General features: G+C 43.3%; 1 protein-coding gene across 3 annotated transcripts; it reads left to right on the top strand.

The window, feature by feature from the left end:
* The first annotated feature begins 6,671 nt into the window (after positions 1 to 6,671).
* ccnt1 (cyclin T1) lies at positions 6,672 to 11,469 on the top strand. Of its 3 annotated transcripts, none has more exons than XM_061982342.1 (9): positions 6,672 to 6,920; positions 7,497 to 7,578; positions 7,646 to 7,774; positions 8,253 to 8,313; positions 8,877 to 8,939; positions 9,042 to 9,087; positions 9,217 to 9,380; positions 9,512 to 9,582; positions 9,675 to 11,469. In XM_061982342.1, the coding sequence occupies exons 1-9, from the start codon at positions 6,748 to 6,750 to the stop codon at positions 10,923 to 10,925; spliced, it is 2,040 nt and encodes a 679-aa protein (XP_061838326.1). In that variant the 5' UTR covers positions 6,672 to 6,747; the 3' UTR covers positions 10,926 to 11,469. The 3 variants fall into 3 exon arrangements, with proteins under 3 accessions (XP_061838326.1, XP_061838310.1, XP_061838318.1); XM_061982326.1 differs by having other exon boundaries at positions 8,877 to 8,938; positions 9,032 to 9,087; XM_061982334.1 differs by having other exon boundaries at positions 8,877 to 8,938; positions 9,035 to 9,087.
* Positions 11,470 to 12,052: the final 583 nt, after the last annotated feature.

The following is a 12,052-nucleotide window of genomic DNA, read 5'->3' on the forward strand; positions in this document are numbered from 1 at the left end:
TCAAATAGAGACATTTATTGCCTCTATTGATCAACTGAGTTCAAGCCTTAATCACCGTCTGGAGGCCTACAAACATCTGAACAATTTGTTCAGTGTCCTTTTCTCTTTGGATACAGAGTCCAATGCTTCAGTCCTTCACAAGGCCAAGATTCTCACTGAATCATACTCATCTGACCTCAATGAAAGTCTTGGACAGGAGCTTATACAGTTCAAATCTTTTATACAGCTCAACAACACTGATGAGGAGAGGACCCCTTCAGGACTGCTCAAAACAATAATACATTTTGGACTACAGCCTACGTTTCCTAATACATACATTGCGCTACAGATTTTTCTCACTCTACCGGTCAGTAACTGTGAGGGAGAACGCTCATTCTCTCTTTTGTCAAGAGTCAAAAATGAGCTGCGCACAAGAATGACTCAGAAAAGATTAAATGCGTTATCTCTAATGGCAATTGAGAGTGAGCTGACAAGAGAGTTGGACTTCAATGATGTGGTGGATGATTTTGCGAAATTGAAAGCACGAAAGAAACCCCTTGCTTAAAGGTGCACTGTGTAAGATTTTTAGGTTGTTATTTCCAGAATTCACCCATTCACTAATGTTAGGCTACCTGTTTTCATGAATACTTACCACCACCATAAAATTCTAAGTATCCATTATGACTGGGAGAATTGCACTTTCGCCATTTCTGGGAACTGTCTGTCACCTGGATTCTGAAGATAGGATTGACTTTAGGCAGAAGCTTGGTGCTTTCTCTGGCAAACTGAACCTCAAGCTTCATTCTCTGCAGCTTTGCATTCTTGTTCAGACTTTCATCGACAAGGAACTTTTCAACTTCCCCACTATCGTGAAGGGGCCACCAAAAGATTTCAGTGTGTCCAGCATGTCTAGTCTCTTCTTCTCCTGTCTTTGAGCCATCTCTTGTTTCTCGTCAGCCCAACTCTCGAATTTTGCCTTCATGAGTTTACTCCAGTTGAGCTCAACCTCTCTTTTTGCTTGTGCTGCTGCCTTGAAACCTCTGAAGCTCCTGGCTCTTCTGTAAAATTATTGACCTATTGACTGCGTTCAGTGTGCCCAACTTCTTCAGTCTGTAGTCCACCTTGCCACATTGTCTCTCCATCCCAATGTTGTGCACAGGGGTGCCATCAATGTTACTAGCCTGTTCACTGACAGGGTCCATTGGGAAGGTCTCCTCATCCATCCCATAGTCCATCCTCTGCCTGGCCAGGACAGTCTTCAGATGGGGCAGCATGAGATCTGTCAGCTGCTTCACTTCATCCAAGTATTCGGCAGCCACGTCTGACACTGAGTTCAGGACATGTCCAGTGCCTGTCCAGCCACTATAGCATTCTTGCTGTCTACATCCAGATCTATTTCTTGCATAGTGCGTGCGTGTGTGTGCGCGTGCACGCGCGGGGTTGAGGGGCCAAGACCATGTCAGGCCCAGGGGGCCAAAATTTCTTAATCCGCCCCTGATCAGTACCTATATGATATGACCATCATCACCACAACCAAGGCGTGTGCTAAGTGGCTGCTGAACAAGCTGCAAGAAAACATCCAGTGGAAAGAAAGCCAAGCAAGTCCAGAAGCATCTCTGTTGTGAGGGGGAAGCTGATGGAACATCGACTCTGTGTGGGTGAGGAGGCTATACCAACAGTGTCTGAGAAGCCTGTCTAGAGTCTTGAACGTTGGTATCATGCCACCCTCAAAGACACAGAGCATGTGGACCAGCTCAAGCAGGATACCATAACTGGCCTTGAAAACATCGATAAGACCATGTTCCCTGGCCGGTTGAAGCAATGGTGCCTCCAATGTGGCTTCTTACCATCTAAGACATACCAACCACAAAGGTAGAAAAGTTGGAGAGGGTGGTTAGCTCATTTGCCAGGAAGTGGCTGGGTCTTCCCAAATGCTTCAGTAACATCGGACTGTATGGAAGAGGTGTTCTGGAGCTTTCTGTTTCCAGCCTAGTACAGGAGTATACAAAGATAAGGCTGGAAATGACGCTAACAGAGTCTCGTGACCCATGTGTTGCCCAAACATTTCCTACCTAGGTGACCGGAATGAAATGGACTGCAGCAGCAGCTACTCTGCAAGTAAAAGAGGATCTTAGGCACAGAGACATCATCAGCCTTGTGCAGCAGGGGAGAGGAGGCCTTGGCCTTGGTGAGAGCCATACTTGCCAACCTTGAGACCTCAAAATTCGGGAGATTTGGGGGGGTTGAGGTGGGTGGGGTCTCCCGCCGGTGGGGGGGCATATTAATAGCTAGAATTCATTGAAATTTAAGTATTTCTTATATTTATTTTTTATATATATATATATATATATATATATATATATATATATATATATATATATATATATATATATATATATATAAAATAAATACTTGACTTTCAGTGAATTCTAGCTATGTGTATATATGTATTTCATTATATATATATTTTTATATATATATACATATATATATATATATATATATATATATATATATATATATATATATATATATATATATATACTGTATAAATAAAATAAATACTTGAATTTCAGTGTTCATTTATTTACACATATACACACATAACACTCCTCTCTATTCATTGTTGTATTTGAAAGTGCAATGCTTTGCAGCCAGTACCACAGCCTTTGAAGGAGCGTAGGTATGGGCAGTGTAATATTCTGGGTTGGAGTCAATAACCAGGCGAGGTGACGAAGTTATGTCTCTTTACATCATACTTCAGAACCTACTCCCACACTTGCCGTCAGGGTGCGCAATACAACGTAAACCGTTGGCCAACCAAAAAGTAACCACAGAACACTATAGTGTTCTGTGGATACTTTTTGGTTGGCCAAGCAGACGTGACGACAGGCTGTCCTCACTCAGGTCCGCACGGACCTGGAGGTAGTGTGCCTTAAGTCCGGCTGGAAATCGGGAGAAATTCGGGAGAATGGTTGTCCCGGGAGATTTTCGGGAGAGGCACTGAAATTCGGGAGTCTCCTGGAAAATTCGGGAGGGTTGGCAAGTATGGTGAGAGCGGACCAGTGTGGCATACGGCTGCTCTAGCTCAGCAACGCCTCAAACATATTCTCGTTGGCTGCAAGACAAGTCTGTCACAAGGGCGCTACACCTGGTGGCACAACCAGGTCCTGAAGTGCCGAGCAGTCACGTTAGAGGCCAGAAGAGAGAAGATCAATGCCCTGCCCCCTCAACATTACATCATACATCCACAAGAGAGTTCATCCGAGAAGGTGCAGAGTCAACCAAAGGCCATATACCAGACATAGGCCAGGTCGGAGGGGCTTGTGACTGGAAAATGGCGGTGGATCTCAATCAAAAGCTCTGCTTTCTTTCAGAGATAGCCAGATCAAACCTCAGACCAGACATGGTGCTCTGGTCCTCCTCACTGCACATCGTGTACATACATAATAGAACTCACAGTTCCCAGGGAGGCTGCTGTGGAGGAGGGATTTGAACGCAAAAGCCTTAAGTACACCGAGCTGGCAGCTGATGCTGAGCAGAAAGCCATGGTCTGCCCAGTGGAAATTGGCTGCAGAGGCTTTGTGAGCCGGACAACCATCAGGCTGCTTAAAGACAGTGGAGTTCGAGGCCAAACCCTGCGAAAAACTATCAAAGCCCTCTCAGGGGTAGCAGAGGCAGCCAGTCGGTGGCTGTGGGTGAAGAGGAGAAACACCATCTGGAGCTCAAGTAAGACCCACAGCACATAATGGTTGAAAGCAGAGGGGGGGCTCACCTGGGAATGCCAGTTGTTGCCGATGAGCCCTCTGGAGGTGTCGTGGGCCTGTCATTGAAACACCAGTGAAGAAGGGTGCCCATCTGATGACCCAAATGAAGCTAAAGTGACTACCATTCAGCCAAGAGGGGCAGAAATGTAATGTCACTTCCTGGTCAAAAATGTAGGGGTGTGGCCTAAATTCAGAATCAGCCATGCATCTAAAATTCTTGCATTTTGGTCGTGACATAAAAACTAGGGACATTAATTTTTTAGTACAGTTTATTAATTTAAAAATTAAACCTAAAAGAAAAACAATGCCGTAAAAACGTTCTTTAAACTTAATCATCAAGATTGTTTAAATTACACCATTGCAACAAATTAAAAAAATGTTTTATGTTGTATTTTCAGAAATTTCAGAAAAGCAGTCAGTGTCTGGTGTGACCACCAATTGCCTCACGCAGTGTACCACATCTCCTTCGCATAGAGTTGATCTGTTTGTTGACTGTGGCCTGTGGGATATTGGTCTACTCTTCAATGGTTGTGCGAAGTTGCTGGATATTGGCAGGAACTGGAACACGCTGTTGTATACGCCGATCCACAGCATCCCAAACATGCTCAATGGGTGACATGTCTGGTGAGTATGCTGGCTATGCAAGAACTGGGATGTTTTCAGCTTCCAGTAACTGTGTACTGATCCTGGCAACATGGGGCCATGCATTGTCATGCTGCAACATGAGGTGATTGTCTCAGGTGAATGGCTTAACAATGGACCTCAGGATCTCGTCACGGTAACTCTGTGCATTTAAAATGCCATCAATAAAATGCACTTGCGTTCGTTGCCCATAACATACGCCTCCCATACCATAACCCCAACCCCACCATGGGCCACTCGATTCACAACGTTGACATCAGCTAACCGCTCTCCCACACGACGCCACACAAGCTGCCTGCCATCTGCCCTGAACAGTGAAAACCGGGAAGAGAACATCTCTCCAATGTGCCAGACGCCATCGAATGTGAGCAATTGCCCACTCAAGACGTTTACGATGACGAACTGCAGTCAGGCCAAGACCACGATGAGGACGACAAGCATTAAGATGAGCTTCCCTGAGACTGTTTGTCAAAGTTTGTGCAGAAATTATTTGGTTAGGAAAACCAATTGTTGCAGCAGCTGTGGCTGATCTCAGACGATCATGGAGGTGCACCTGCTGGATGTGGAGGTCCTGGACTGGTGTAGTTACACGTGGTCTGCGGTTGTGAGGCCGGTTGGATGTACCAAATTCTCTAAGAACGTCTTTGGAGATGGTTTATGGTTGAAGAATTAACATTCAATTCACGAGCAACAGCTCTGGTGGACATTCCTGCATTTAGCATGCCAACTGCACGCGTCCTCAAAACTTGCGACATCTGTGGCATTGTGCTGTGTAATAAAACTGTACATTTCAGCGTGGCCTTTTATTGTAGGCAGCCTAAGGCACACCTGTGCAATAATTATGCTGTTTAATCAGCATCTTGATATGTCACACCTCTGAGGTGGGATGGATTATCTTGGCAAAGAAGGAATGCTCACTAACAAAGATTTAGACAGATTTGTGAACAATATTTGAGAGGGATAAGTCTTTTGTGTATATAGTCAAAGTTTTAGATATTTGAGTTCCAGTCATGAAAAATGGGAGCAAAAACAAAAGTGTTGCGTTTATATTTTTGTTCAGTGTATATGTGTATGTATATTAGGGCTGCGAATCTTTGGGTGTCCCACGAACCAAACCAACAAAGACTGTAACTGTCGAAAGAAACCTGATTGCCCTCTCAACGGGGGGTGCTTACAAGCATCAGTTGTCTATAGGTAATACGCAAGGACATTAACACATCCGACACATATGTAGGATTAACCGAGGGAGAATTCAAAACCAGATGGAACAATCACAAGGCTTCTTTCAGGAACAAAAACCTGCGAAATACCACAGAACTCAGCAAACACATTTGGGACCTCAAAGACAATAATGTTGAATATTCAATAACATGGCAAATTCTTGCATCCAGCACACCTTACAATAGTGGTAATAAAAGATGCAACCTATGCTTGAAAGAGAAACTGTTTATTATTTACCGTCCAGACCTGTCATCCCTCAACAAGCGCAGCGAAATTGTAACAACATGCCGCCATAGACGGAAACACCTCCTAGGTAACACATGAGCCAATCACCACGCCCCTAGGCCAGCCTGTACCCACCCACTCTGTGCCCTATATAAACCATGGTATGTGAATGCTTCCATTAAAATCTCCTGATGATTGAGGGTACCCCCCCTCATGAAACAGGCCTGTAGAGATGAAATAGTCTTGTGATTTTTTTCCCACACATACATATATATATATATATATATATATATATTTTACAGTAAGGTGGTACTTGGTGAAAAAAGTTTAAGAACCACTGCTATAATCTAAAGATTAAACTGTATATATAGGCAAGACCATCTGTTCATAGACACAAACACAACACACTCCTGCTGCTGCTTTAACACATGTGTATACATAGACATGTATAATGTATAATATCTTTATATGCTTATAACTTTTTGTTCCTCAATTGTATTCTATTTTTATTTTTTCATTTTTTTTTTAGTGTTTTTCCTTTATTTTCTGGTGCTACCTGCTGCTGCCGGAACTTTAATTTCTCAGAAGGAACTTTCCAAAGGGATAAATAAAGTTCCTAGCTATCGATCTGAAGCCGGAAAGTTACCATTTGAAATTACTTGAGTTGTTTGTCCTGTCCCTTGTCCGCCGTTATTCTGCAATATTCAACAAATAAATGAACATCCTCAAAGTCAGGTGATTTCAAATGTTCCAGGGGTTGTAACATGCCAGTTGTAGTTTTCACAGTAAGGTTATTTCCGGCGTTTTACTAATACCTATCAGTGAGTGAAATTGCCCGTTTTCCGCCCACTCACTCGATGTGACGTAACTTCCTGTGACGCGCTGAAATTTTAAACTATCCTCCTTCTCAGTGATGGCGGCTTCGCTTAGTCCTCTCCCTGCAAGCTGTAATAACAAATGGTACTACACCCGGCAACAGATCGACAACAATCCATCTCGGCGAGCTGGACTCGATCCGGACAAGGAGCTCTCGTACAGACAACAGGCAGCCAACCTGCTACAGGACATGGGACAGCGGCTCAATGTGTATCTTTTGTCGTGGCCCGACTGTCGGCGCTGTTAGCCATGTTAGCTACGTTAGCCACCTGAGCTAGCCTAGCTTGTTCGCTACTTACGTTTAGCCTTTTCTACTCGAGAGAGTCGTTACTGCTTTTTGTGTGGTTTCATTTTAAATACCCTCGTTTTTCCTAAACATCGATTATTTTAGTGTATTATAGGGGCCCGGCTCAGCTGTCTGAGAGCGGCGTATTTGGCGAACCCCAAAGTCGTGAAGGCCTGTGTTGTCGGCAGGCCTATAGGACGTTAGCATTAGCTTCAGATCTCACTGTATTAGTAATGTTATTAAATACGTATACAAGTCCATGTCGCCCCGAGTAGCATTGTATTCTCAGCATATTATAATAGTATACGATTTTTGCATTTAACCGTAAGTAGTTATATTTACGAAGAACTGCAGCTTCCGGCTAGCTCCGGACAAGTAACGTGATTTATTTCGCTTTCCTGCAATGTTGTACCACAAGGCTGAGTTTATACTAACTGAATCGATGTTTACATTTCATACCTGAAATCTTGTTGCCATTTACCTTAACAACTGTGTACTAGGTCCCAGCTTACAATAAACACGGCCATTGTGTACATGCATCGTTTCTATATGGTCCAGTCCTTCACCAGATTCCACAGAAATGTGAGTACTTGTTGAATGTGTAGCGTCATCTGAACTTCAATTATATATTTTTAAATTTTACTTGCAGGTCATTGCTCCAGCCGCTCTTTTCCTCGCTGCAAAGGTGGAGGAGCAGCCCCGAAAGCTAGAACATGTTATTAAGGTGGCTCATGCCTGTCTCAACCCACAGGATCCCTCACCAGATGTTCGCAGTGATGTAAGTTTTATGGTTTTAGCTTCCATTTGATCACCGTGAGTGCCTGTTATTCTCCAAAAGGGCAGTGCCTTACTCTCTGCATCGAGTGACGCTTTTACATGGCCTTCCGCTACTTTATACTCAAGAAACAAATCTCAAAATAATAATGTGATTGCAGCATTTAGCTTCACTGTCGCTCTTGCAACAGTTCCCCTTTTTACATTGAAAGAAGTGGACATAAAGGGACGTGTTTGGTCATATGAGAATCTAAATGAGATGGCATAAATGTGAGGTGTCATTTGAGTTCTCATTTATTTGGGAGCGTTTGTCAGCACAAAACTGAAAGACTGATTGAGTAAAGTCAGTCTTTCAAGATGAATGCTACAAAACCTCTGAGACAATTACACATGACCAGAATCAAACTGCATGACCAGTTGATCTTGTTTAACAACGGATACAGGCCTTGCAGTGAGTAATGTGCCTGTCCTCTCAACTTCAGGCCTACCTGCAACAAGCCCAAGACCTGGTCATTCTTGAGAGCATAATACTCCAGACCTTGGGTAAGTTCGGAAGGAAAGACTTGGGTCCTTTGATTTCCCTCCCTGTGATTCTGAAGAAGTAACTTGTGTTTACTTTTGTTCGACAGAAACTTTGCATGCAGTTTGCAACACTGCACAGTCACGCTCGCGTGTCACCAATCCACAGAAATAGCAGTTTGCAACTTTGTCTTTAGTATTGATCATCTCCCTTTTCTGTTTCTTCATTTGGCGCCATCTATCTGAGGTGTACAGAATGAGTTGCTGCATTTTTATGAACCATGTTCTTATATCTGCATACGGCCCTCCACTAAGCATTCCAATTTATGGAGAAGTATCAGATGACAACAAATAAAAATCAATGTTAAAACGACACCTGATATACCTTTTCATATTGTTCATAATAAACATTCAATCTTTTCATTTAGGGCAGAATATTACTGGAAGACCTCATGCGAAGTCAAATAACTCTTTTGTTTGGGCTAACAGGACTCGTTTGTTAACCGTCGATTTGGAAGCACGCTTTTTTTGGGTTTAACTGTTTCATATCACTCAGTCTTTTTTTGTTTTGTCCTCTGTTCTTGCAGCGTTTGAAATCACCATCGACCATCCCCACACTCATGTTGTCAAGTGCACCCAGCTGGTTAGAGGTGAGCATCAAAATACAATTTTGAGCTAATTTTGGAGGGCTCACATCAAAGTCCTTGTGGCTCAGATTTTAAGTGTGCTTCTCCATTCTGTTGTTGTTTCAGCAAGTAAGGATCTTGCTCAAACATCTTACTTCATGGCCACCAACAGGTATATACTCCGTTTACCTCCTGTTTATTTTCACACACATTTTTGTAAATACTCAATATACTGAATATCTGCTCTGTTTTTTCCCCTCTTTCTATGTATGTTTTTTCTGGGATGTACGCTGCCACATAGTCTCCACTTGACCACGTTCTGCCTGCAGTACAGTCCGCCGGTCGTGGCCTGTGTGTGTATCCATCTTGCCTGCAAGTGGTCCAACTGGGAGATTCCTGTTTCTACAGATGGAAAACACTGGTGGGAATATGTTGACCCCACAGTCACTCTTAAGCTGCTAGATGGTATGCACTCTAGTTGAATGGGAAAATGTTCAAGAACAAGTCACGCACCAATTTGGCATTAAACTAATGTGTGGCTTCTAATTCTCTTCTGCTGATGTTGTATTTCATATTCCTAAAATAACTTTGTTCAGAGCTCACACACGAGTTCCTGCAGATTCTGGAGAAAACACCTAGCAGACTGAAACGCATCCGCAACTGGAAGGTACGACTTGATTCCGTGGTGACTGAGCACTAATAAGTTGGCCTGTAATGAGCAGATGAGATTTGTTGACTCTTAAGGGTATTGTTTTTCAGGCAGGAGGTCAGACACCAAAGACCAAGCCAAAAGTCCAGGAGGAGGGTGACCAGAGGGACACCATGATGAGCATGATCTCTATGGCCTCTTCGGAAAGTACTGTGGCGGGTCTGATGAGCCTTTCGGCCCCGTCTTCTGCTTCGTCTTCGTCCACCACGGCTGACAAGGACAGTACGCCTGGCAGTGCTCAGACCTGGAGTGGCAAGAGTCAGGGGGTGCCTGAGCAGCAGACCAACCATGAGATCCACACCCCTGCTAAGGTGTCCTTAAGTGAATACCGCGCCAAGAACGCAGATGTATTGGCCGCTCAGAAGAGGAAGTTGGAAAACATGGAAGCCAGCGTGAAGAGGGAGTACGCCAATGCTGCCCAGGCTCTCATTGGTCAGCAGCAGAGAAAGGAGAAACAGCAGCATAATCACCAGCAGTCCAGCTCGTCTTCCTCTGACCTGTCCAACCCCTCACCCATTATTCTCAAAATCCCCTTGGAGAAGGAAAGACACGATAGAAGTTCTTTGAAAATGAAGTTTCCCCTGGCTGGCGGAGGCAGCAGTGGACACAGCGGGAGAGGGCAGGACCAAGACATTAAAGTGCGTATTCGTGTGCCAGAGAAGCAAAGGGGGAGTTCAGGTGAGGAGGGCAAGAGCAGGGACAAGCACAGGGACAGGTCCAATCACCACCACCATCACCACCACCACCACTCTTTGAGTGGTGCTTCTCTTTCCTCCTCACACAAACACTCAAGTTCCGGAAGTGCATTAGGAAGCAGCAAAAAGGTCCCTAATGATTCGTCTCGAACAAGCTCATCTTCCTCTGTCTCCCGCAAGAGGACACATCCCCAAGACCCTTCGGCAGCATCCCACCCTGCTTCTAAAATGAGCAAGTCTTCTCGAAATCCCTATCAGCTACCATCCATGTCTTCCTCATCTGGCCAAACACTGGCATCTGACATCCTCCCGGCCCTTGGCCTCTCCCATCACCAGGGGAGCTATTCACTCCCCAAAGGCGACAAGACAGACACTAACGGACATGGGGGAACAGGTGGCGCTCAGTCCAATGAGTACCAGGACACTTTTGAGATGTTAAACTCGCTTCTGAGCGCGCAGGGTGTCCAGCCGTCCCAGCCGACCATGTTTGACTACAGATCCCAGTACGCAGACTTCAGGTACTCTGGCGGATCCAGAGGGAGCAATGCCAGACCCCCACCCTTGCCTTCAGACCCTCCTCCACCTCTTCCGCCACTACCCAAATGAGTTTTTAATGTATGTTGCTGTCTGTTACATAAAGTATTGTCTGATTTTAGACATTTTATAAGCGTCATGAGCTGATGCGACTTTCAAAATGTTTTATTTGTATTGATCACTTGAGGTTCAAGGCGCAAAAGCTTGAACATCTGATTGGAACAAAACATGTTATTAACTTAAAGGTATAGATGCAAATTTGGCTGCAATCAAATTATTTTAGATGGTGGGACATTACTTTCCTTTACATGATTTAGGTTTTTTTGGAGGAAATTAAGATTAGATAAAATGACTACAACTGTCTGGTTGTCTGTTTTATAGAGTTATTTATTTTTATAATATACTCCAATTTTTTTATTTTTCCCCTGTCTTTACCAATTATTATTATTAAGTAGACAGGCTTTAGATTCAATCTCCAAAATGTTTTTTTCTTTGTTGGAGCAGCCATAACTGGAAACAATTGGGCTTTCCCCACCATTTTGGTGTCCTGTATTTTATTCCCTACCTTATTCGGTAGAAGTATACAATTGTAACATGTTTAAAAGAATACACAAAATATTTTTACATTTTGTTAAGAAGAAAATGGTGTAATGAAATATTTTTTTTAGATTTTGAGTTCTGCAGTCATTGTTTTAAATGGTTGTAAAATAATGTCAGTTTTAATGAAATCCTACTTATTGAAAAGAGACAGAGAAGATATGCTTATTGGTAAAGGGATTCCAATAATTAAAAAAAACAATCCTGCTGATTTGGTCAGACTGGACTAGGAAAAAGAAACTTGCATTCTTTGTTTGGAATTGTCACTTGTTAGTCTCCAATGGTGTACATTTATTTGATTGTGGTTACATTGTGGCAACCATATCTATAATAGCTCAGTAAAGGATATCGAATAACCACCTTGTCGATTATTTAGACATCCTTTTTCGGGGTTGTTTTTATTCTTTTTTCTTTTCTTTTTTTTTAAGTGACAGTCCCCCGTGTAACTTTGTGAGTTGATGCAATCATTAAAGTTGTCTTGCTCCATTTGAATTGTACGTTCAACTAACCTGTTCATTAAGTAGTTATGTTATCAATTCAGATGATCAACAATACTTTTCTGGCTTTGCAAATCCTACCCAGTAACAGGATTTTATTTTACT

This window comes from Nerophis lumbriciformis, linkage group LG01 (assembly GCF_033978685.3).
Source record: "Nerophis lumbriciformis linkage group LG01, RoL_Nlum_v2.1, whole genome shotgun sequence".
Lineage (NCBI taxonomy): Eukaryota > Metazoa > Chordata > Actinopteri > Syngnathiformes > Syngnathidae > Nerophis > Nerophis lumbriciformis.